The sequence below is a fragment of the Pygoscelis adeliae genome, unplaced genomic scaffold (assembly GCF_000699105.1).
Source record: "Pygoscelis adeliae isolate BGI_AS28 unplaced genomic scaffold, ASM69910v1 Scaffold63, whole genome shotgun sequence".
NCBI classification, from domain to species: Eukaryota; Metazoa; Chordata; class Aves; order Sphenisciformes; family Spheniscidae; genus Pygoscelis; species Pygoscelis adeliae.
Genome location: NW_008824414.1, coordinates 848,892 through 875,095, shown reverse-complemented (window position 1 = coordinate 875,095; position 26,204 = coordinate 848,892). Strand labels below are relative to the sequence as shown.

At 41.3% G+C, this 26,204-nt stretch overlaps 1 protein-coding gene across 1 annotated transcript in view; it reads right to left on the bottom strand.

Moving 5' to 3' along the window:
• Window positions 1-25,222, bottom strand: part of NDUFA10 (NADH dehydrogenase (ubiquinone) 1 alpha subcomplex, 10, 42kDa) — a 41,959-nt gene extending 16,737 nt beyond the window's left edge. The window contains exons 1-7 of the mRNA XM_009320768.1: window positions 25,059-25,222; window positions 24,235-24,450; window positions 23,332-23,418; window positions 19,649-19,770; window positions 16,973-17,052; window positions 13,098-13,152; window positions 5,935-6,020 (exon numbers count right to left, since the gene is read on the bottom strand). Coding sequence (XP_009319043.1) covers window positions 5,935-6,020; window positions 13,098-13,152; window positions 16,973-17,052; window positions 19,649-19,770; window positions 23,332-23,418; window positions 24,235-24,450; window positions 25,059-25,173 — 761 coding nt within the window. The 5' untranslated portion in view covers window positions 25,174-25,222. The remainder of the gene's footprint in view (window positions 1-5,934; window positions 6,021-13,097; window positions 13,153-16,972; window positions 17,053-19,648; window positions 19,771-23,331; window positions 23,419-24,234; window positions 24,451-25,058) is intronic.
• Window positions 25,223-26,204: the final 982 nt, after the last annotated feature.

Genomic DNA, 26,204 nt, shown 5'->3' with positions numbered 1-26,204 from the left:
ACCTTTTATGTTTCCTTAGTTTTCTCTCTCTCTCCCCCTGCACAAAAGTATCACTATTTATTATTTTCTGGCACTTAATCGTATTTTCTTGAAGCAGCTCTCATCATGCAGTAGCATAGCTTCCCAGAGTGTGCTTTACCTACCCATAAGATTATGTGACATTTCAAACTTGACTGAGAGCATGTGACTGCATGGTTCTAATACTGTACAAACATTAGATTTTAGCTCACCATCGTTGCAACCATCCATAATCCTACTAGCTACAGCTCTTCCCATTGCTACACAGGAATCACACTTACGTATGTTACAGCAATGGAGAGCTCATTGCTTCTCTAAAAGCACCTATTACACACGCACTCCACACATTATGTCCAGCAGCACATGCACGAGCAGGTACTGAGGAGTCAGGACTGACACATTCCTCCCTCTTTTCAGAGGAAGAAGTCCTGTTTCCCTTACAGGCAGCTTACAGCACAAATTTTTCAGGGAACCTGCAGAAACCTGATTACACACAAGTAACTTACTTTTTTCCCCACCTATGTATAAAACAAAGTCCAAAGATTGCCTACCACAATGAACATTAGAAAGTCTTATGAACATATTTGCTAAAGGTGCAAGGCAGGGTAAAGGAAGTAGACTACTTGGGAAAAAATAAACTAGTCAAGCAAACAAAAAACCCCCAGTTTGCATAGCCTGAGCCATGATTTCTCAACAACTGATGCTGGCATAATCACAAAAATTAAAGTGACAATACACAGTATTAGAAAACCACACTTCCTACCTAAAAGCATTCACTGACCTAAGAGGCTTAGAGCCAGCAACACAAAAGCATCCCAAGTTAAATTCTGTGCCTATACATGAAAGTAACTTGAGAAATATCAGGTGGATCCAACTGGAAAACAGATTATTTTCTCGCACACCTTGAAACCAGCTTCTCACCGACCGGTTATTGTGGTTCAGGTTTGAATCTGAGCGAGTGGGTGGTATTTATTCCTCTGCTATTCACACCCTTACTACCTCGGCCAGGGCTCCTCAACCCCTGCTGCGGTCGGCTTTCATGCCTCCCAGGTAGGGTACAACACATGCAAGTGAGCCAGTGAGCATGTGATATGCTTACGATTTTGCCCATGCTTGTGAGAGCAGAGGAAAGGAGAAATGCTCCTGATTCATGCCACAGGCACATAAAGCTGGGTGGGACAGATAGTTCCTGCATCCAACTCTTACCATACTGACCTCCTCTGCCCCTGCGTTCATTCAGCAGGCACACAGGACAGCAGCAGGTTGTGTCCCCCATGTGTCTTTCCTTGCCTGTCATTTCTTCCTTGCCTGTCATTTCTTCCTTGCCCATTTTCTCCAGAACTTAGCAAAGGCAGGGCAATGACATACAGACCTCCTTCTGCCAAACGGACTCAGACTCCACCATTTGGTTAGGCAGAACAAGTATGCCATGCCCAAAGTGAACCATGGCCACCCCCTTGGTGAACAGAAACACTCATGAATGCCAAGGAAAAAAGAGCTTTCCAAGAAGAGCAGGTCTCCAAGAGAAGGTGAGAAAGTGAAACAACAGCTCTTCAAATCTATGAAAAGCCACTGCAAAGAGGAAATTACAAAGAACTGTTTCAATTGAAGCAAGAGAGAAGTAAGGTGCCGAAGGAAGCAGTTTTTAATAGTGCCAGAAGTTTTACAATGAATGGTTTATGAGATTTTGGAGTCTCCACGACAAAATGTTTCAAAAACAAGTCCAATACAGCTCTTGCAAGCACTTCTAGTCCTGCTACTCGAAATCAGACAAGACATTCAAACACGGACACTTCTTCCCTTCGCTAAGCATGCTCGATTACACTGTGAAACAGAGCTGAAGGGTCGCTCTCCCTCATTCACTCCCATGCTTCCTCATTGCAGTATTTCCTTTAACCAGAGCAAATTGTACAGAAAGGAAATAGGAGCTAAGCTCTGGGGTTAGCAGTAGCTCTAAGAAGGTAAACAAATGTTAAGAGAACTTAGAAATTACTAGTTACTGCATATACAAGGTCCTTCAGTAACAACCTCAAAATATGTCTGATGTTCTACCAAATACAATACTGGAGGATTTACTACACAGGGTTTGTGGCACACTTAAGTTATTAATGAACAAAATTGAACAGATGAGACTGGCAAACTATTTCATGGCTACATTGTTTCCAAATGGAAAGAGATCCTCTTTTCATCAAGATAAAACAAGTGCCAATACCTATCTTCTTCTAAGTGAAATTAGTGGTGGCTTAGAAAAGACCAAACACCAATACCTATCTTTTTTTAAAATTAAATTAGTGGTGACTTAAAAAAGCCGAAAATTTGCCCATATAAAATATGTTCTGCTATAGCAAATTCTGAAGGAGCTGTGGGGATGTAACAGATTTAACCCTGGACTTGTCTGATGAAACAAGTCAAATGCAGTAAGCTCCCCACAACAACTGGTAAAGTAATACAAGGGATGTTACACAAAACTACGGCTCTTCGTTCCAAAACATTATTTTGCAATGGAGGTAGACAGTCACATGATTTCACTGGGAAGGGCACAGATAAAAACATGTCGAAGAGTGCAGTGGCAACAGAGGAACTCCGAGACATTTCAAAAAAACCAGCAGAGTGGTGTCTGTTGGACACAGCACCTGGAGAGGAAGGAAAGATGTGGAGAACATCCTCTGGGAGATCCCACTAGCTTACATACAGACAAATATACACATTTTTAACCTTTTACCAAGACATGCCTCAGTCCCACAACCACACTACTCTCTATTACAGCAAGGGAGAGAGTACTCAAGGGCAAGGCAGGGAGATAAAAGGTATCACTATGCAACTGATTTTATATGGGTGCGGCTCACTGTTTTGATTAGCTAGCTTATTTGCATTACCAGAGTAGCCAGAGGCTCTGCTGGGGTTTCTGTGCATTAGACCCTATATACATGCAATGAAAAAGTTATCCTCACCCCTGCCTATCGATCCCCGTCCCCCAGACATGCTGGTACAAGCTGAAGGTGAAAGAGGTGAAACTGCCAACAGCCAAGCCACCACTGGAGCAGGATTATGACTGCAATGCCCTGCCTCCCGCTGCGCTGCCCCTCTGACTCCCAGGCAGCATCAGATCTGAAATAGCCCAAGTCAGAACAAGTGGGCTGTGCAAAATGCTGGGAGGTCAGCAAAGTAAGAAATTGCAGATGGAAAAACAGACAAATACCTGCTGCAGCCTTCCAGAAACACCCACGAGAGGGCAGCATGTGCCAGCATATGGAACAGGCAGCCCATCAGGAATGTGCTAAATACTCTTTCCAAAAGAAAACATTAACATAGGCATGGGACACCTGCAAATCTGCAGAAGGCTGGGTACCACAAGTTCTCTTCTACTTGGGCATTAGAAAAAGTGAGGAAAGCGTCGGCTTTAACGTTCATGAACTACCACCTGAAATTGCCATTTGATGCTCCAGGATGCAATTCCAACACTGATGACACGCAGCAAACTCCTTGCAGTATTTGTTCGGTCCTTACGCATCTGTTCCCTGTCTGGCACTGGGCCTGACATGTTTTCATGGGTGAAGTTTGTGCAAGCTGTGATGGGAGACTCATGTTTGTCCAGCACTTCTGGAGTTAACATGAAAAAAGATTATGTCCAAACCTACACACTTTTATAAAACATTACAAAGGTACTCTTCCCAGGCTGCCCAACATATTGCCCATGATTTCCTCACTCAGCTGAGCAAGGCACAAGCACAAAATTGGCACAGGATCTGTTGTTACACAGTTGATCAATGCCCTAGTACCCCAGCATCAAATGAAGGCTCAAAGCAAACACCGAGCACATTCATCATCTGCCTGAATACAACCATTATCTTGACAATGCTATTCTGAAGGTAAGGGGAAACAGCAAAACTCAAATCATATGAACACTTAAATTAGCAGTTTGTTGCATTGTAAGATCTTAACAGCCACACACTGCCAACAGAAGAAATAATTGTGTTATCTACAATGACAAGAGCCTTATACAGGAGACCCTCTCACCCTCCCCCATGGTTCAATGAAAAATTGAGTCCTTAACAATGCAATTTATTCCTTTCTACAGCTGCGAAGTAGAATTTTCATACAATATCTTAATACACTGCTCTTTAATTGTATGCTTTCCTTTAACTCCCTCCTACACTCTGCAATTAATAATCCTTTCTTAATACCTGTGCTAGTGTGAAGCTATAGGAAAACAAGCAACTTAACTGTATTCTCTCTTTCAAAGGAAATCTGATTTTGATAGGTTTGCAGGGTCTAAGTCACCAGATGCTATCCTTTAATTACTACACAAAGAAACCTCTTCTTAGATACTTAAAGGGCATCCAAATCATGACTTGTTTCTCTTAGATTGCAGAAGAGCACTATTGGGTGGTGTCTATCTTCACCACTTGACAGAAGGACCATAGAAAAGGAACACACCTCTAATTTTAGGAGGCATTTGAGGTAACACCACAAAAAAGTAAAAGGCAAAGAATATCAGAAGCCCGCAAAAAAGTTTAACTTACTACTCCAATGTCTGTCAAAGACTGAAATTCAGAGGCAGATACTGAATTTAAAAAAATCCCTGTGTTTCTATTAACCTGTGAGATAACCAGAAATAAATATGAAATTAATATAACTCTTAAGTTTTGTTTTAAAAGTGTAATAACTATACTGCACTTGCTACCTGCACATTCAGTCTAAAGATGAAGTTCCATCTTCAGTCTAAAGACGGGAAGCCTGTCTCACTTCAGTGCAAGATTATATCTATTAATAGTCTTATGAGTGCAGATATATTCTTTACACAGGGTTATCCAGAGAACATTTTGTTCATCAACATGACTTCAGAGTGGCACTCCTGATGCTTCATCTGTAACACATGGATAAAAGTGTAGGTCTGATCTCACTTTACATACACGTCGATGGTTTGATTCAACATATTTTAGAGTTTGGAGGGCCACCTCTGTTTTCAGCATCGCTCTGGGGACACATGCACCCCCACCAGTAGCACTCCACAGCTGAATTGGAGGACAGATAATCATGGAGTACTTGCAAAGAATTATAATAATCAAATCTGATTCTATTCCAGCAAGACACTTTCCACTATCTGAGTTTGATCTCTTCTCATCCAACTAGAGAGATAAGGATCTTTAAGAGTGGTTTTTTGCTGTTTGTTTTGTTAAAGTGCTGTACTTCACAATCCCCCTTCTTATTATGGAGAATGAACAACAGAACTGCAATACTTCATTCTGTGAATTAGAATTAAAGCTTTTATTTAGGATTATTTACTGGGAGTCAGGGGAAAGGAGGAAAAAATTACTTATTGAGCAGTCACCCACGTTTGCTTAATTCCTTCCCCACCATACTCTTTCGGCCAGCTTCTTGACTGCTGGTAAGATACGTAAAAGCAGACAGCATAAGAAATTAGTCTAATTATAGAAAAAATGATCTAGACACAGCCAGTCTAAACAGCACCACATATAAAACTTGCTACAAGGTTGCTCCATCAACAAGCTTTGTTGAAGGATGTCATGCTGCCAAGGTAGCAAAGAAACCACCGTGCCAACTGCATAAATGCTCTGTTTTAAAGTGAAATGGTTTTTGTGATCACCCAGGAACAGAAGTGCTCACAAAAACACACTCCCAACAGTAAGAGCCACAGGGTACAGCACTTAGGAAATGCCTGGAGAGTTCTTGCACTTCATGAATGGCATGGAATCTATTCATCTGAAGTCTCTCGTCTAATCAATTATTAGCAGCAGCAAAACGCCACGCTGCATTACAGTGTCAAGCACCAATATTACAAAAGCCTGTCAGAGTGCAAATATAAACATACCTTTAAAAACTCAAGGCTTTAACCATTTTCCCCCAAGATCTGATGCTAAGTAATGTTCAGTTTCTGGAAGACATCATACTTACTAAAGTCTCAAATGATGGAAAGAAACATCATCCTGCTCCAGCCATGGCCCCTTGTCAAACTTCAGGTACTCAATGTCTTCGATTACCTGGAATCGGAAGATAAAAATCACACTAAGAGGTGGTCTGATCAGAACATCCAAAAAATCAATAAACACACCCCCCAAATCAATAAAATAATCAAAATATATTATTAAACAAGTCACCCAGCAAAAAGGCTTCACTGCTAAAGCTCTATTAACAATGCAAGTGTTTAGAGCTAACATGTCTCCCAGTCATATTTCCGGAGGTCGTGGCCCTGCCATAAGCACTGGGCGGACACATGGGAGCCAGCTCTAAAGTTCCTGATGCTTTCAGCCTTGGTGAGCAGAGGATGGCAGGGAACACATCAGCTGAGAGGTGTCTTGTTTCGAAATTCTTACCTGATCCAAGACACTCTTCCTCAACCTGCTGTTGGGGCTGAAAGGAAGCAAAGAAGGTAAAACCCCACCTCTAAGGCAGAACGAGGAGGAAATGGAAATAAGTCTAAATTTAACCCCCTTTTGTTGCAAACAAAAACTATCATGCTACACAGGAAGCTGGGTTTTTTTTCAAAACAGTTTAGTGGCATACTAACTGAGACAGGTTGAGGAGCAATTGTGGCAATTGCCTCTCGGTGTTGCCATGTGTTGTTCACATGACAGAAACCGAGGCATGTTTCAGGCTGGAAAACTCAAACACCTTTGAAGTAGCCATACCAACAGAAGTCCAAAGGCTCCTGATTTGATCAGTCATCAAGACCTACCCATGCACACATGCACCCCCAGCAGAAAGGAAAGGTGAAACTCACAGCTCAGCACCCAGAATCACTCCAGCAAGTAACACCAGCTCAGCAAGTCACTCCTCCAGCATCCCCAAACTTATCAATCCCATGTTTGAGCTTCGTTTACAGACTGGCTCCATCAGAAAACAGATCTTTGCTGGTCCACTGGGTAATTGCTTAACACAAGCCTGAGGTTATCACACAACTGACTAGATCTGAAGGAAACCCAAACTAGTGTCAGGAGGATGCACTTAAGGTGCATGATGAGGTGGAGATAGTACCTTGAAGCAACTTGGAAAGGAGTGGATTGTTAGAGCTCCAAACACCACTTTACAGAAGCCTTTTCCAGAAGGATTAAAGCTATGAGGTCAGGACTGAAATCCTGATGACACACTGTCGATGCATTGACAACAAGTAAGCAGATGCCAGTAATAAAGTGAGTGATAGAATAATAACTGAAAAATGTTTCTATTATTTACTGGTCATTAAACCCACTATAATTATTCCCTGCAATCACAGCAAACACTAAATCCTATCTATTACCACTTAAAAGGCAATTAAAAAATGCTATTGCAAAGTAGTTTCAACTATAAAGGTCCACTCTATTACCAGTATTATGTTTTCATGGTAAGAAATAATGGCTTAGAGATATGACTGCATGATCATTTTCCTTGAGGCATTTATATTTCTTAAAGACTAATTTTGCTGATAAAGACTTAAATACAGTTGACACGACATCACCAAAGCATATTCAGAACTTCAAGCAAGTTTAGATGCTCTTTAATCATTTTTGATCTCTTAAAGAGGCAAAGTTGGCAAACCAGATACTGTAGCTGAGAGCATAGGAAACCTACTTTTCACAAAGAAAAAAGCCAACGACAAATCTACCTGTTAATGGAAAAAATGGTTCAATCTTCAAAAAACACTACAGAAAACAGCACCACAAACATTTACAAGAGTTTCCAAAATTCTATTTAGAAACTGCTTCTTCCTACCAAACTGCTGTAACATAACTCTCCAAGATAAGTATTCAAAGATGTAAAGAGGAAGAAAGGTATATGGTAAGTTAGTTCAAATATCCATTATTTATTTTAATTATTTAATTTAAAAGCTGAACCTCCACCATACTTTCCATTAGCTATGCAAAAGCAATTGCTTCTCTACTCCACAGCAAAGCTGTGGAAACTCCCTGCTATGGCTGATGACAGGACTAATAATAGAGTTGCTAACAATAGGGCTCAGAATATGTTGCAGGGAAAAAGAAATCTGTATCCAAATTAGTTTTGCACACTCTTATTATTGTATCAGAAGATACCTTTCCTAGCAGTTCATTAACAATGGTATCAGCCTTCCAACCAGGCTAGAAGAGCAGCTTCTTAATTTATAAGGAATGCCCTGGCACCCCCACGGGAATTAGCAGCAAATGAATGATGTAAACCTGATCACAGCACAACTTGTAATAGTGTCCAGGAGAGGTCAGGTCTTAATATATTGCAGAGCATGGTAGGATTTAGAAAAAGTGGTTTTCAATAATGAGACCCCTTTCCATAATCTTTGCAACTAAGCCAATACAAACAGCTTACAATTTCTAAGCTTGTTTCACAGTGATCTGGTGAGTGCTGCTTCTAGAAGAGCTGGGGGGTGGTGGGCAGCAGGTGACACTGTTCTAATTCATATAATTTCTGGGGACAAAGACACCAAAACCCAACAGGTTGCTCTGTCAGCCGACTTTTCCCCAAACTCCTTCCTCGCAGGTTGTTTCTTTAACCAAGAGATGGACACAAGGAGCAATGCAGGCTACAACCCTACAGAGTTCAGACCACAGCTTGCAGGAAGGAGCTCAGCCCACATACAGCACCTTCAACTGAAAAATTCATGCAGGCTAGCTCTGGAGCCTTTCACTTTCGCACTGGCAAAGGATGCGGCACAAAGCTGGTCTGTCAGCAGCCTCTCATCTTCACCATCTTCTCCAGTTTACGCAAGCTGGTGACACTGAATAAAATTGATACATAATACAAAACACCATTCACAAGCACGGAGTAATTAAAAACTTAACCAAAATTGTTTCAAGTTATTTCCTTTTTACCCCCACTCCTTTTTTAATATCCAGGGCTTTAAAAAAATTTTAACAAACATTAGCCACTTTTTATTCCCAGTTTTACACTCATGTAAGAGCGGTCTGAAACACCCTAATGAAGCTCATTGCAGCACTTACTACTCCTTTAGCCACTACAACCAGTGTTAATTACAATATGAAACCCCAACTGATTTTTTTAAAACTTCAGAAACAAATGTCATTTCTAAGTTGTGTATGTCTGCTATGAGCAAATCAAAAGCCATTAAACAATAAGGTCACAAAATAATTAAGCTCCCAAATCACATAGCAAATAATTTGCAGATTGAAGCTAGCTAACAGTTAAACATTGCTATGTATCAACAGGATACACCTGTGTAAACAAACATCCTAAAAGCCAAAATTAAATCCCTCCTGCCAACCCTTATTTCCAAATTTCAACTATTTCATTCCAAAGGTAAACTGAATCTGAACAGAAGGGGAAAAAACTTTATTCTTTGAAGTGGAAAGAGTACCCATCTCTATAGCTAACATCTAACAATGAAAATATGATACTATCTTGTACTTTGACTTCAAAATAATAATCCTTCCTCTAGTCCAGATTTGTCCAACCAAATTAAGAACTACATCAGTGCATACTGGTGACCCTATGTACAGTGATGACAAGATTGCTGAGCTTGGTAGACTCTCTACTTGAGCAATAAGAGCTTTAGACTGACTTTAAATCCTGATTTACAGGATTAAAATAAAATCTGTAGCAATGGGTTTTACTACAAAAAATCTAGGGAGGAAACAAACTGCTTTATTCTGACCTCTTCAAGACATGCTCACAGAGAGTGAAGGGGAGAAAACAAGCAAGTAACACCCCCACCCCAACTTTCTCTTATTTCTTCTACCAAACATCCATGGCTACCTTCTTGAAACACTAGGGTTCTCAAATCTTGTTACCCTTTCTTTTATAACACCCTGAAAAATTAAATATAGTTGCTCAATATTCTCATCCACACCCTGACCTCGTTTTTTTATTTCAGCTTCTTCCCATTTCTCTATTTTTGTCCCTCAAAAAAAAAAAAACCATAGCAGAAAACATTCCTGGGACACTGATCTTTCTTGCCACAGAGGATGCTTCTCACTGCAAAGCAAAATCCTCACTGTAGCTGCAGGTGTGTGAACTTCAACAAGAAGTGCCTACCAGCTGCTATACACCTTATTCATCTACCACAAAAGCAGGGGCACACCAACCTTGCTAACACTAAAGCCATACTTAATTTTTCTTGTGTACATGAGAACAATGATGCTGCACTCTTGATTTTTCAGAGGGGTACTCACAAGACTGAAACCTCAGACATTCAAGAGCTACTTGGAAACAATTTCAGGACTAAGACAAATGTAAAGGTTTACCCCTTTCAGTCATTTTTTTCCCTTCCTGAAAAGGATACAGAAGGATTCATATCAGAATTGTCAGCTGGTAAAGGTTGCAGGTAGCTATCTGCATAAGTAAGGTTGATCTCAGAAAAAAGGGAAAGGCCTTTGTGGGTTTTTTTGGTGTTTTGTTTTGGTTTTTTTTTTTAAGTTTCTAAAAGCACCTCATTTTCAGAAATTTCTTTTTGCAGTACTCCAAAACCAGCTGTTTGCAAGCGGTTGGCTCCCTGAAGTGTTTTCACAGTGAACTTCTATTTATCTGCTGCCATACTGAAGCTACCAGCCCTTTTTCTGGGTATAAACTCAAACTGCCTCACTAAATCTACTGGTTAATAATTATAGCTTTTATAATCAAGTGCATGAGCATCCAGAAGTCATCCTGCAACAGGGCACGACCCAAAACGTAGCACACCACCATTTACTCATAAAGGGAAGGAACTAAAAAGCATAGAAACATAGAGCAATGAAGCTAATGGGGCTTAAAATTTTAGGACAAGGAAAGCCCTTACCAATATTTCCTGCTTCACACAAAGCTTTTGCATGGGAACACGGGATATTAGGTACAAGCTACTGTAACGCACAAGGCCAACTAAAATCCACACTTTGTTCCTCCAAACAAAGTCAGGCTTAAGAGAAAACACTTTACTGCAGTCTTCAACTGAAACAGATTTATCACCAACTCCCACCAGCAGGAACAAGACTTAAGATCCAGGAGATGTTCTAGCACCTTGCTTCCAGGATTGCTCTGAGCAACAGCTAGTTTGGAAAAAACTCCCCCCCAGCTTTATGGCTGACCATGACATTACATGGTGTGGAATATCCCTTTGCTCAGTCCAGGTCAGGTGTCCTGGCTGTGTCCCCTCCCAAACCTGTTGCACACCCCCAGCCTAATTGCAGGGGGCAGAATGACAAATAGAGATGGCCTTGGTGCTGTGCAAGCACTGCTCAGCAATAGCTAAAATACAGGTGCATTATCAACAGTGTTTTGGTCAGATCTAAAGCACAGCACCATAGGGGCTCTCGCAAAGAAAATTAACTTGATCCCAGTCAAACCCAGTCCATCAGCAAGTGAGCACAGCAGTAATAGGCTGCCTCCTGCAACACTTAGAAGTGTTCAAACATGCTTTTTTTTTTTTTTTAAAAAAGAACTCCACAAAGGCAGTAAGCAGTCAGAAACCTCACTTGCTATGAATGCCAAGGATGGGCTTACAGATCTTTAGTTAAGCACTGGCTTGGAGGCTTAGTTAGGAAAGGATCTAAGACACATCCCATGGCAAGATGGAAGTGCTCCCATAAAACTACACACAAACCTCTGCAGTAAGATGGCCTGCTACCTGCTGAATGTCATATGTAGTGCAGGTGGGTGGACAGGTGCTGGTATACTGAAACAGATGTTGTTTTCCTTTTGCATCTGATTTGGGAAAGCCTGTTACACTTTCCCAAACTTCTCCCCTTCCCAAACTAGTAAGTTTTCCATCTCAGAGTAATCACCCTGCCACTTCTCTCCTCCCAGCTGATTAAAGAATTAATCACATACTGCTGTGCAAAAGGTCTGGACCTATTTCCTAAAGCAAAAAGCAATATAACCAGCCTCATATTTCTTTTCCCCTCTAACAGAGTAAGGGAGGGCATTAAGTGAACTGTAGAAGGATTATCAGAGCTTTCAAACAAGAAACACAGGATGAAAATACTAGAATCAGCAAGACATATCTGAAAAGATATTTTTAGTGCAGCTGGGATCCTTATTGCTACTACAGAATTCAAGTGAGCTTTGAGGGATTCACCATGTAACTTTCATCTCTAGAACTGAAATGGGCCCACTACAAACCTGTCCAGAATTACAAAAAGCTTGTTGCTCTTCTCAGCAGGGGACAGCAGCTACAGAGGAAAGTTAACACAGGGGAAGCAAAAGGCTTCTGTTATCCCACTAGTAACCCTCCATGAGCAAGAATGTTTGCTCAAATAAAGCAAATAAAGCAAGTATTACACCTACTCCAAAAAATAACAGTGGAGTAGGAGGAAGCAGTGATCTCATGTTAATCCTGTCACATAATAAGAGATTATTTATTTCTAGCAATGAGAAGGCAATTTATCTGGCTTGGTCCAGGGCCAACATGTCTGGCAAAACCATTTGGAGGAGAAACTGCAGTTTAGATACTACATGCTAGCCAATACCCTTGAATAATCCAGGGTTACAATGCTTATAACAGTCCTGGTTATCCAGCTGTTTGCTATAACCAAATAATAACTAGCTTTTAGAAAACAACAGCTATTTTATCACACAGGAACCTGTACACCAACCTGGATCATAGGAAGCTGCACAACAGCAAAAGCCAACAGAGACAGACCTTATACTGGTAGACAAAGTCTCAGCTGAATGCTGGAGGTGACTTACCTCTTGGTTAATGCCATTAGTTCCCAAACTGAGCTATGCAGAGCCTTGCCCATCCCACCAGCCACTTCAAACAGGGATGCTATTGAACAGCCAAACACTGCACAGCCCAGCAGACTCAGAAAATGCTGTTTCCACCTCCCTCACAGGATTTTCTTGGAAAAACAAACCAAATTTGGAAACACCCACCATAAGTTACATCAGACAAAAGACACTAAAAAAATTATTAGTGATAATCATGTGGTCTATAGGGGTCTTTGCTTGCTCAGATAGCCAGGTATCTCAGCAAGAGGGATGGGGGCATGGGATTTCCACCCTGACAAAACAACACTCACTCATCGAAATATTCTGGTACAGACCCAGCCCAGATCTTTGCCATAGCAACAAACACTAAATGCATTAAGTAGTTAACTAAGTTTGTTATCTAGGACAACATGTTCTCTTTACATTTCAGTCTTGGAAATTTAAACTCTTACCTTCTCCACATCCTCTGCCTCAGTTGCTGTGTACTGCAGTACTTCACTGGTCTCACTGCAAAGAGAAAAAAAAATGAATTCCCCTGATAAAACTGCTCTACCCATCCTCTCCCCCCCCGCTCCAAAATGAAGCGGAAATGAAGTTAAAAGGTACAAACACCAGAACCAGAGTCATTACAGTTTTTTTACAATGCTTACAGAGTTCTTGCAATAGAATTCCTATTAGGCCTACGAGTTGCTTCTTTCTTCGTGGAAAATTGTTTTTAAGGGGCAAACGGCCTGTGGTATCTACATAGTTTCAGTTAAAAAAAAAAGTAATCCCACCTATGAATTTGTTTCCATTTCACTAATGTGGATACTTCCCCAACTACAACTGCCCAATTTATTTGAAGCCAAGTGAAATTTTCACCCAGCCTAACCCAAAACTTTCACAGACCCTCGATTTTATAACAAGTACATTAATACCTGCAGGTAATTTTTAAGAGAAGAATACATTCATCATTATTTACTAAGACTAAGCTAACTGAACCAATACAATGCAGGCAGCAGGATCTGTAAGTAGAAAAATATTTAAAATGGGTAATAGCTTCTTGGTTACAAGATTGTTTTCCTATTCATACAGCAGCCTTCATGGAAAAGTCACTTGCAGAGCAGTTCCACAATAGGAGCTCCTATATGAACATGTTTCACTATTACGTATGCACAGCCGCCCTCAGTAACAGTTGTTCCCAAACCTGCTCCAGCTGCCCTGGAAGACCTTTCCCTTAGCTAACAAAAACTTCAAAGAAAATAGAATGGAAGCCCAATGTGCATGGTATATCAAACACCACACAAAGCTGAAGAGCACGTAGAAGAATTCGCAGACTTTTTACTTAGCACAACCGCTTCCAGGTTTAATCAGGATTAAGGCTGGCAACCTAAACATTGTTGGTGTAAGTAGTCCCAGTATCAAAATAACTTAAAACTGCAGCAGTCCAAACTAGTTCCTGGTCTGCACTAACACTGGTCAGTCAAAACAGCTCTGGTAAAAAAGTTCATTTACAAAATGCCTTTTATTCCTACAAACCCCCAAGCTCTTAAAGTCAGCCATTCAACTGGTGCTCCTAGTACGGGAACTACTTAAAAAGTTTATTCTCAACTTGAGAAAAAAGCATGAAGCCTCACACAACTCCAGTCACAGAAAGAAAATAAATGGCCTCCTTTCAAAGGGAGCTGCTGTGACAGTGTAGCATGCATACTCACATCTTCAATATCAACTGTCTGTAATCAAAGGGAGAGGTCAGACTTCACCAGAGTCTTATACTGGCAATTGCATTAACAATGCACATCAAATCACTTGATATTCTGCAGATTGAGGCTTTCATTAAGAGAAAACAGCTGCTCAGTGGAAGCAGTATTGGATATGAAAAAGAACATTAGCAATCTTAGGGCTTTGGTCCAGGAAAAGAAAAAAATCAACCAAAACCCAAAAGCTGTCTGTTCAAAGTCACGAGGTAGTACCTGCCACAGCACCGGGCTCACAAATCACTATCAAAAGAAACATTAAAAGACATTCATAGGCATGTCAGACTAGAAAGGAAGCACCAATTTTAAGATAGCCAAATATTCACTGTAAAACACACTACTTCAAGCAGCATCAAGTTGCTCCAATTAAATGGAACAAGATAACAGGAATTTTGCCAAGTAATAAACTAGACTATTTTCCTGCTGCATTTCAAGAGAAGCAAGAGAACAAGCAAACATAAGCTTGAACATGGAAAGTATGCAGGAGTTTGTTCAACAGTCTATAACAACTCTTTTTAGCCTGCCTGAACCAGATTTCAGTCATCTTCAAGAGTTAGGGAATCAAATACTTCTTAGTCTGCCCAGAGACTAACAGCCAGGCATGAATATAGTTCACTGCATCACTCTGCAAGCCAGCAAACAGTTAAAGACAGTTGAAGCTTCTGTATATTTATCCAATATACAAGCCATCAATGAGGTTCAGAGATGCACAAAGCTGAAGCTTCACACATTCACAACTCCCCCACATCAAGGGGACAGAGACCTCCTTCTTCAGACCTGAGCGCAAAGATTGATCTGACAAGCTATTGTAAGCCCATCCACTGATGAGGATGCCAACCGGAGGGTGTTTGCTTAACAAGCGTACTGACCATGTACAGACAAAGGGGAAAGAGTTGAAATCACAGCAGGACCAGCTAGTCTAGGATTTAGCCTCACTAAACACCACAGTATATTTCTGGGGCTCGAATTGATCCAAAGAACAAGCAGCATTTTTCTCCTCACCAGTAAATTCAAGACAGTTCTGCCCTCAGGGGAATGTCAGCCCCAAGGCTTTCCACCCTCCCTCTCCACCCTTAGCCCCAGTTTCCTTCTGAGAGCCATGTGCTGGCTGCTAACCTGTGGGGGACACACTGGGAGGCAGCTGACCACACATCGCACCAACAACTTCTGCCCTCTATGAACGAGAAGCTCGATATGAAGTTATTCAGTTCAATTGCTGACAGCGCAATTACACTGATTTACCCTGGGAAATGGAGCAAGAAAGCAAGGGGAAACAAGCAGGACACAATATACCCGAAGATCTATTTTGATTTAAATGTAACTCAATCAGCTTCATGCACACACCGAACCTTGCACGATTACAGATCGGTTTGATGTAAAGTAGGCCTGGCTCTGTGACCTTTAAGTTTCCCTTCCAGAAAGCTATTTGTTTATGAGGGACCAAGACTGCTTATGTTCACATGCTTTTAGATTTTTAGGACAATTTGATTTTTGATAGAGCTCTCCTATAAGAATTGGGATAGCTAGCAAACTGTAATAGTCTCATCTCCAGTTTACAGTGCACACGTTCTTGCCTCCCAGCTAGAGAAAGCCGGGGGGCCCAGAGAAGAGCACCTTTAGTCTCTCAGAGCAGGTAGCAGTGCAGTCTTTATTTACCAGCACCAAGTCCATCAAATCCTTTTCAAATGTGGAAGACTATCAAGTGTATGCCTCATGAGGTGGAGAAACAGAATTAGAAAAGGCAACAGTCCCTTACCTGAAAGCCTTTCTCCTCTTCCTCCATACCACTATCAAGAAACTAGCCAAAGCTATGACAACTGAAAGAAGTTTTTAAGAGAGAGAAATTCCAAACTCTCCAAAAAGGTTTGAGAAAAGCTTATATTGCATCACACTCTCCTCAGGTCACACAAATACAAACACACAGCTACAGCTATGGCATTTTGGACATCACTCCAAGAAAGCACTCCAATCACCGTTGCAAGCTAACAGAAAGAGAAGGAAAGGTGTTGACGCCAACCACATACAAAATACTGTCAGAAAGGGAGACAGAACTTGTTTTTGCAGAGCGAAGAGACCAGATTCCTGGCTTTGCTCCTGAAGTACTCTTTTAATTATAAAAAAGTTAATGCTTCCCTGTATCTGACTTCATGACAGCAAAGCTGCAATGCCCCAAGACAGCAGGATGAAAAAACATACTGCAGATCAGGGCTCATTAGCTTTGCAACATATTAGATAGGTCAATTAATGAAATCAAATGAATTTACTATTGTACAACACTTCACCCACTCTGAATCTCTTAAGAGTCAAAAAACATTGCTTTATAAAACTCACACCTAAAAAGACTTCATTTTCAATCTTCCAATATTCTTACACTGGCATCAGGCTTCTCAGATGCCAGAGGTAACTACACACAAGTATACATAGTTGTTATGCCATGGATGCAATACCCCACCATTAGGACATAATCTTGTACCATGTAGCACAAGGAGGATTTCTCACATGACATGATTTTATTTGCTTATATTGACAGAGATTTAGGATTTTCACACATTTTTACTTAGACTTAACAGAAAACATTTTGGTTTGCTAACCTGATCTCTGGTAAGAAGGTTTTCTTGTAAGCATCCTCAATGTTCTGGAGATACAAAGGAGACACTTTTTTCTCATATGGCTAAAAACAAACAGAAAACAGTGTTGTGAAATGAGTTTTCTTTCTTCTCCCACCAGCACAGATTCCAGCCTAAGCGGAAGGTGCTGCTACACCATCTGCCAAGAGCTCACTCTTGTATTAGCAGTCAAACATCCAAGTGAACCACGTACACATTAATGAAAGTTTCAAGAATTAAGACATTTGGAGTGTTTAGAATTTCTTACACAGCATTAAATATCTAGAGTACCCTAAGGAACAAGTCAGTCTGCATTAGTCACTGCTTTGCCCTGTACTATTATGTCCATGGTTTTAACGATTAGCCATACGAGTAAGATTCTTCTGATATGCCAGCGAATCTAGAAAGAAAGGGAAAGGCAGGTTAAACAGAAGAATGTAAAAGCAAAAAACTTTCTTCCAATTTATTTCAGTTTGTTACAGGAATCCCCTCATTTTCCCTGAGTTCGCATAAACTAAGAGAACCATACATCAACAGCCTCAAAAAGATTAGCTTTCCAAGGACTGATCAATCCTAGCTACCTGCACATTTCAAGGAAGTTATGTATAATCATCCAGAAAACAGAAGACTGTCTGAGTCTGCCTTTTCAATGAGAGGGCCAACATGTATCCGTTTCCACAGTTTCAGACAAGTGCATGGGCAACCATCCACTCCAAAATCTTTCTTTGAAATTTCATGGCTATCATACCTGCTGTTAAACAGTTCATGTTCCACATGGTGTACTTTAATGCCACATTTGCAAAATGCCAGGAATTTCTGGCATTACATTATAAATTACATTTAATTACATTTCCTGCTTGAAATGCTCATACAAGATGCCCATTACATTGGAAGGATCTGTGTCTCTGCTTGTTGGGCCCACTGGAGGGCTTTTCTTTTTCCAGCAGCAGCACGCTGCATACCAGTGAAACACTCCATCCGCCAAGAAGGCGGAATTCTCAAAAATACCATCCCCAAACAAGCACTAGTGTTCAGCAGCGCCACTGCCCCAAGGAAGTTACACCAGCAATTTCTGCCAGAAGGTCTCAAAAATGCCACCGACCTTTATGCTCACAAGGGCAAAGAATTCACAGGTTCCCACGATACATTAAGAAGCTTCTAATTCCGTCACTGAAGTTGCTAAAACAAAAAAGCTATGGTTTTCCTATACAAAAGTATCTTGTTCATTAAAGCGCAGAGGCACATTCAGTCATGGCCTAAACTGCTGGAGGGCAGAAGGGGAGAGTCATTTGACCAGCAAACTAAGCAACTCAAGCCACGCAGATCGTGAAGCAGCAAGGGCAGCCTTCCATTTACAGCTTTGAAGTCACTTCCCTTCAGCAATCATCAGCCTCCCTCTTAAATGAGCAGGAAACTGCAAAACGAAATGCTACTAGCTCACCCTAGCACACTAACATACACACACGCTTCAAGAGAAGCAGGCATTGCCAAGCATTTAAGGAGACCTGACAATTTTTTAGTAATAAATCAAAGTTTTCTTTGAATCTATTAGGCTTTCCACAGTTAAATACTTCACTTGACTACAATTTCCCTTAGCCTTTGAACAAGGTACAAGGTAAACATCATTTAATCCTCATAACACATCTGAGAACAGTTACAAGCACACATCCAAATATTACAGAAGGGGGAAGAGAAAACTCAAACCAAAAACCTTTAGATTAGATTAGTTTAGTCATTATACAGAAGTACCCTACAACTTTTATGATCCAAGACTATTTCAATAACCCAGTAATCCAATACGCTGATATAACAAGAGGTAATTTGAAGACAATGCTACAGAACTAAGTTAATTTTCTTTTTAACAGTAGTCTCCATCCAATACCATGACTTAAAAAGAGACATCTTGGAGAGAAACTATACCACCCTCAAAGGGTTTTGAGACCAAAAGTGAGAATGTCCCACAACTGTCAAAGATCAACAATAGTTGAGACACACATCATGACCTCAGACTAGATTAAAGTTGCACTAGTGACAAGAAGCAACTTTATTTCTTATCAACTTTATATTACATTAGCCAGAAAGCACCCTGGATTTTATATCTCATGGAATACCTATACAAAATTAGTTTTAAGTTTAAAATTGGTGATTTCACTGTGTTAACACAAAAGTGCCAAACAGTAATTTTCTTAATTTCAGAAAGTTAACTGAACTAGTTGATCATGAGTGACCCACATATTAACATCAACACAGGTCTGAAACAGCAGTCAGCTGGGGAAGCTGGAGAAGCGGACAGCCAGCTAGGGCTTCTGGCACTCAGGAAGCACAGATAATCTTAGAGCATGCTGCAAGAAGCATATTACCTGGACACGACTCCCGAAACAGCAGCTACAAAGGCTGTTTAAGGGCAGATGATTTTTAGAGCTTCTCATTACAGAAATTGCAGCATATTGATACAGTCAAAAAAGTTGATTTTTGCCTCTTTTTTTTTTTAAAGCATACCAGAATATGACCACACAGTCATCACCAACACACAGTTCTTACACCTAAGAGGACAAGAAGCTTTCCAGAAGCAGAATTCTGCAGCAAACCCCACAGGACTCGCACATAAGGGTGCAATTACAACAGACATACAACAGTGATAGTGGCAAGAGATAAAATTACCTCGCCTTTCTCTTGAATCCTCTTCTGTACCTCTGGGACGGGTACATCTATATAAATGACCAAGTGAGGTGGCAGGAATTCACAAATGCTGATCTCTTTGATCTCCTTGTAGTGATCAAGACCTGTATAAAAAACAAAACCAAACACACTGGAGCTAAAGGCAGCCCAGCTGAACACATACACACGTTGCAAATGAGGACAAGTGCAATAGGAACAGCATTAAAGTTATAACCTGTCAGGGTAATGAATCTGCAGTCACTTCTTGAATGTTTTTTCCTACATTTGCTAAACACATTCTATTTGCAAGTAAATCACATCCCCCACCTTTGTATTTGTAGTCTCCTCTTCTTGGCTGATACAGCAAGTTTAGGGTAGGCTTTTCCTCAAATGGGATTCAGGAAGTTTTAGAATAAGCAATCTTCCAGGAACAGAAAGTAAAACACAATTAAACTAAGAAGCTACATGCACTGAGACAGAAGAATCTAACATCAGTTATACCAAAGAGGGGATTTATTTCTGACTTGAGTTTAGAGAAACCTAGGTTTTTCCTCCATTGTTTAGAGACAGTCTCAAAACATCAGGGAGAGACTGCAGCACTCAGGTCATCTGAGGTGACCACTGGCTGGGGCTGCCTTCTGCCACAGCCTCATACACAAAATAAATGGCCCCGTCCTATCACAAAGATGATAGCGTGGCAAAGGTGGTAATGGAAAAAAGTCATATGCTTCAAGAAGACTTTGCAAGAAGTGCTCTGTTTCCCACCACGGGGGGAAACCCAAGGATCAGGCAGGCATTTGCGTTGTTCTCCAATGCATACACAATCATGCTGAGGTAAAGCAAACATTTTTTAAGAGGTCACCAACCTAGCAGTGTCCCTCTTCACCTGTATTGGAGGCGTATTCTGCACTACTGTTACTCAATAGCTCTGTGCTATATGCAAGTAAACAGCCGATCTTCTCTCCAAAAACACAACCACCAGACTCCACTTTGGAGGACAGGAAGAGGACCTCACCTTCCCAAAATGTATCTGAGAGGAGTTGGTCAGGTCTGTGCAACTGGGTTCTTCTACCACATCAATAACCTAAAGCATTTTTGGGGTAATAGTTGGTGATTAGGAAGCCACGCAGGTCCAGGGGAAGCATCTATTCAAATTTAAGTGGCATGAAGAGTGCAGGCTCCATTAAACCTAGCTCAAGTGCAAGCTGTCCTCAGTAAGGCTCACCAGCTTAGCTAGAAAGCTTGAATTTGAGCTTTCAAATTCAAACAGTCTGTGAAAAATGTAAAGCCCACCGTGCTTGGCACCACAGTAAGCAGCAGTGAGCAGTACCTCTAATCAAGATGTTTGCTGCTTAAGGATTTCAGTACAACCCATTACTTGTTGGAATTTTATATTAAATATAAATTGTGGGTTGCTGGGCTTTGTTTGCCTCACCAACACAGCAGTAAGACACAGTTCGTTATAACCAGCTCTCAAACTCATTCAGCAAGAAGTTGCAACTTACAGCAGGTGTTAAAAACCAAATAGACACCTCCTAAATCTAAGCCAAATCAAACAAGACAGCAGAAACACGAGGCAGTCAGGGAAACAATTATCTTCACCTCAGGAGTAGCCAAAATGCCAGATTTGCTAAGAACAGGCAGAAACAAGAATTTCAGTAGCAATTAACTAAGGGGTCAGCTGATGACCGGGCTTTATGGTTACTTTCTACAGACTTTCAAACTTTTGTTCAGCTGTAAGTTTGCATCTTTTGGCTGTGGCTGGTCTCCTATGTACATCACACAACTGCTCCATTCCTAGCCAAGGGATGGAGACCCCACACATCTGCCCACAAGGCGCCACCACAGTGACACTGCGCTGCTCAGCTCAGCACCCATAACCCCAAACCACAGAATCACTCGGGTTGGAAGGAACATGCATAGATCATCTGGTTCAACCCCTCTGCTGAGAGCAGGGTCAGCTAGAGCAGGTGGCTCAGGACTGTGTCCCACAGTGTTCTGAGTATCTCCAGGATAGAGATCCCACAGCCTCCCCAGGCAATCTGCTCCAGGGTTTGACTACCTTCACAGTAGAAAGTCTTTTGTTCTTATAAATGGAACTTGTTGTATTTCAGTTGGTGCCCTTTGCCTCTTGTCCTCTCACTAGGTGCCACTGAGAAAAGACTGGTTCTATCCAATACTCCTCCCCATCAAGTATTTACACACATAAATACCATCAGGTATTTATACACATCCCCCTAAGCCTTCTCTTCTCCAGGCCAAAAAAATCCCAGCTTTCTCAGCCTCTCCTCATACACTGGATGCCTTAGTTCTAGTGACCTTCATGGCCTTTTGCTAGACTCGCTCCAGTAAGTTCCTGTCTTTCTTCAACTGGTAGCCCAGAACCGGGCACAATACTCCAGATTTGGTGATCACCTCCCTTACCTGCTGACAACACTTCTTCATGCAGCACCCAGGATGCTGGTGGCATCCTTTGCCATAAGGGCACATTGCTTGTGTGCCCATTCAACTTGGCATCCATCAGGACCCCCAAGTCCTCCTCTGCAAAACTTTCTAGACAGTTGTCTCCCAGCATATAGGAATGCCTGCAGTTATTCCTTCCCAGGTGCAGGACTTTGCCTTCCCTGTTGTTGAACTTCATGAGGTTACCATCCAACCATTTCTCCAGCCTGTCCAGGTTCCTCTGAATAGCACCAAAAACATATGGTGTGTCAACCATTCCCCTCCCAATTTCACATCACCTGCAAGGCTGCTGAGGCTGCACTCCGTCCTATCATCCATGTTTTTAACCCAGTTTAACACTGGTTCAGCCCCAGTATCCTCCTCTAGGATACACCACTAGTTATTGGCCTTTAGCTGGACTTTGCACTGCTGACCACAACCCTTTGAGCCCAGCAGTTCAGCCACTTTTCAATCTACTACCCACACATCTAATCCATACTTCATCAGTTTCTCAATGAGGAGGTTATGAGAGAGAGCACTGAAAGCCTTGCTTAAGATAAACAACATCCATTGCTCATCCACTGAGCTAGCCTTCTATGAGGAGCTGTCAGGTGTTTAAGTGTGATTTCCTTTTCATAAAATTATCACAACTATTCTCCACCGCCTTCACATTCTCCATATATTTGAAAATGGCTTCCACAAGGATTTGCTCCAACACCTTCCTTCAGATCAAGCTGAGGCTGACTGGCCTGTAGCTTCCTGGATCCTCCTCCTTGCTGTTCTTGAAGACAAGAGCAACATTTGTGTTCTTCAAGATTCAAAAGGGAGCTGGCCATTTAAGGCAAGTAGGCCAAACCCTGTCGACCCATTATTTACCTCCCACCTAATGCTGCAAGATCACGGTCTGCCTGAAGGACCTCTAGTCTTCATCAGCATGCTCACCCCCATTTCCAGGGAACTACAGGAGTCTCTGGCTGACAGAACACAAGTAAGCAATACACAGAATACATGTTCTTTAACATATAAGCAGAACCAAAGCCTTGAATTAAAACTGGAAGTCTCATGGTTTGAGGCTGGTGCTTGATGGATGGAACAGCAAGGTGGTAAGCACCTTATGAACAACTACAAATATTTAAAGGACTCCATCTTCCAAGCAGATTTTGTTTCTTTTTTAAAAAATAAGCTACCACGCTTCTGGCTGAGATTATGCCAAAATAATTTCCTTCTGCATGCAAGTAACTTACATCGCTTGTGGATATAGCCTTGTTTAAACATCGCATCCAGAAATACAAAGTCGCTGTAGGGAGAGCGCTCCATCACCACACCTTGTCCTGCAATTGAAAGTAAGTTCCAGTCAGCAAGGCTCAAAGAGACTTTTGGCAGCAACATTTAAAATTAAAGACAGTACTGCTCTTACGGTCAATTTTCTGAATGCTTTTCTAGAAATTTTAAATAAAACAAAAGAGCAAGTTTTTGGCTCACACAAACGTATTGGATATGTATGCTGAACATGCCTGTCTCACCCATACATATATTCTCCTACTGTGCCTATCACTACAGTAGCTAAGTACTACTATATTTAAGGAGTACACTTACATTGTGTCTGATACTTTCTGGCATTCACATCTTTTCACCTTTTTTGGAAAACACTTATTAAAGCATAAGCAACAGGTAAATCAGAGTTGGTATAGGAAATCTTTTCGCACCAGAAGACACTCAAATTATAACAATACCACCACAAAATCAGTATTTAATGAAATCAAAAACTGAACAAAAGACACCATCAGGAACTAAGTCTAGGGAGAGTTTTAAAAAGGTTGTACAACTCAGAGCTGTCTTGGTATGTTTAAAGTGTCTTTTCAAAAACAATCATCAGGGGTTTCCAAATTAAAACTAATGAAATTGGTAACCAGCACATATTTCCTTCACTAGAAGTGATACAAGATACTGTTCTAACAAAATATGCAGGGTATTTTTCTAAATGGACTGTTAACCTGTACTCACTAAGGGGGGAAATATAAAAAGCTTAACATAACAGCCTTTCATTTAAAAATGCAGATACTAGCAAAGCACTTCAGAACAGCTTACTCATAACTTACACTCTTAAGTTAATTTAGAAATGAAATTTATTTACTGTGAAATCTAACCTGTGGTCAGCAGATGCTCCAATGCATCAGCATACTGTAAAACACGGTTACCAAACAGCCAAGCTTGCAGTCTATAAGAGTGTCCATCAGGGCATTTCGGATCATTGTAAAATCTCTCTAGGTTACAGAAACCATTAAATTTCTCATGCAGCAACGTTCCATCTCCTGTAATTCTGTCTAGGTAATGGATGTCTGCTTCTGGGAAATATTTCATTCCTGACAAAAAAAGAAACCCACAACAGAGCACCAATCAAAATAATAAGTTTTGTTCATTTACAGTAAACATCTATTCAGGTCATTTAAATATATAGCTTTACTTTAAACAACACTTGAAAACAGCACAAAATCCTTTGGTCAATCACATCACAGAGGGCACACAAACCCTGATCTGAAGTATTGCCACCTTTCACCTCCTCAGTGAGAGCTGAGCTATTGTCCTAAGCAGAAACTTTTTTCCACCAATCCTCTAATCACCTTCATGCTCTGCGTACATCCATGCAGAAAATCCTAACTCTCAAGGTGCTCACCAGAGCTAGGAGCTCAGTGAGCAAACTGACGTCATTAGGAGTGAATGAAATTTTACAACAAATCATACTTACACAAGTATCCCACAGATCTGACAAGCGTCCCATCCTCATTTCAAACTTCACCAACATTTTATTCTCCCCTTATCTATAAGCCCTCCTCATTAACTGTGGCATTGCCCAACTAATAATTTTCTACTCGAGAACTGCTGGTTTGGTAAACTAACTTTCTTTACACAAGAATGACAATCACACTTAAATTCTATTAACTATTACAGAAATAGGGAAAATAAGATGTACCTAGTTTTTCTGCTATTTGTTGTGCAAGCTTGCCCTTCCCAGAAGATAAATTTCCCTCCACTGTAAAGATTTTGCTGTATTCAGTGAACTTTTTTGTAGCTCTGTCTCCCAACATATAAGCCAGCCAACCATACTGCAAATTCTGCTCAGAGCTGATATGAATTCTTCCCTGAAAGAAAACATAACAAAATTAGCATATTTTAGTTTTCTTAGCTGAACTAGGTATGCTCAAAGTACAGCTTTTTTAGACCTTCTGCACACACAGGAGGATACACATTCACACATCTAATACAAGGAATTTTCATACAGTAAAGTTAGCACTGTCATTTCAGCTCAGCAGCTGAAGCGGTATTTAGGCCGAGAAGTTGTTTATGAAATGCAAGACTGAGAAGACAGAAACAAAGAAACAGTTTTCAGTGTGTTTAAAGCTTGAATCAGGACTGCTCTGCCAGAACTCTGCTCTGAATCTACACAATGACAGAGACTTCCCAGAGCTCCTGAAGGACACAGACACATGATGTGCCCAGCGTTCCCAAGAGAGATCCTAGAGTAGGCTTTTGTTTGCATTTTTGTTTGTTGCTGCATAGAGATTAACATTAAACCCTCTCCCAGTCTCTCAGGAGAATTACAGCCTCATTTCTGCACAACACAGTTCCTGGACAAGGATGGAAAGAAATACTCTCCTGGCCTATAAGACTGAAGGCAGTACCTTACTGAGCCCTGCTCAGCAAAGCCACCCAGAGACCTTGGTAAAAACTGAATAAGCCTTATTTTGAGCAATGTAGCGACCTCGCTTACACACACGAGATTTTATTTAACGTTCTTCTGCCTGCACCTCCAGAAATCACATTCACAAGCTGAAGGTCACTGGGTCATCACACTCTGGTCTCAGGTGCTTACTTGTGCCTCTACCTTAAATCTTGCCTCCTCTCCGAAGCCCCTGCATCCGCCCATCGGGAACGTCCCCTCCTAAGGAGCCGCCCAGCCCAGCCTCCCCCGCGCCGCAGGGCCACCCTCAGCGCTTCCAGAGACACGGCCCCTCCCCAGCACAGGAACGCTGCTGGGAGCGGAGGCCGGCTCGGAGGCCCAGCCCCACTCCTAACGGGCGGAGAGAGGGCGCTACCACCACAGCCCGCGCAAACGGCC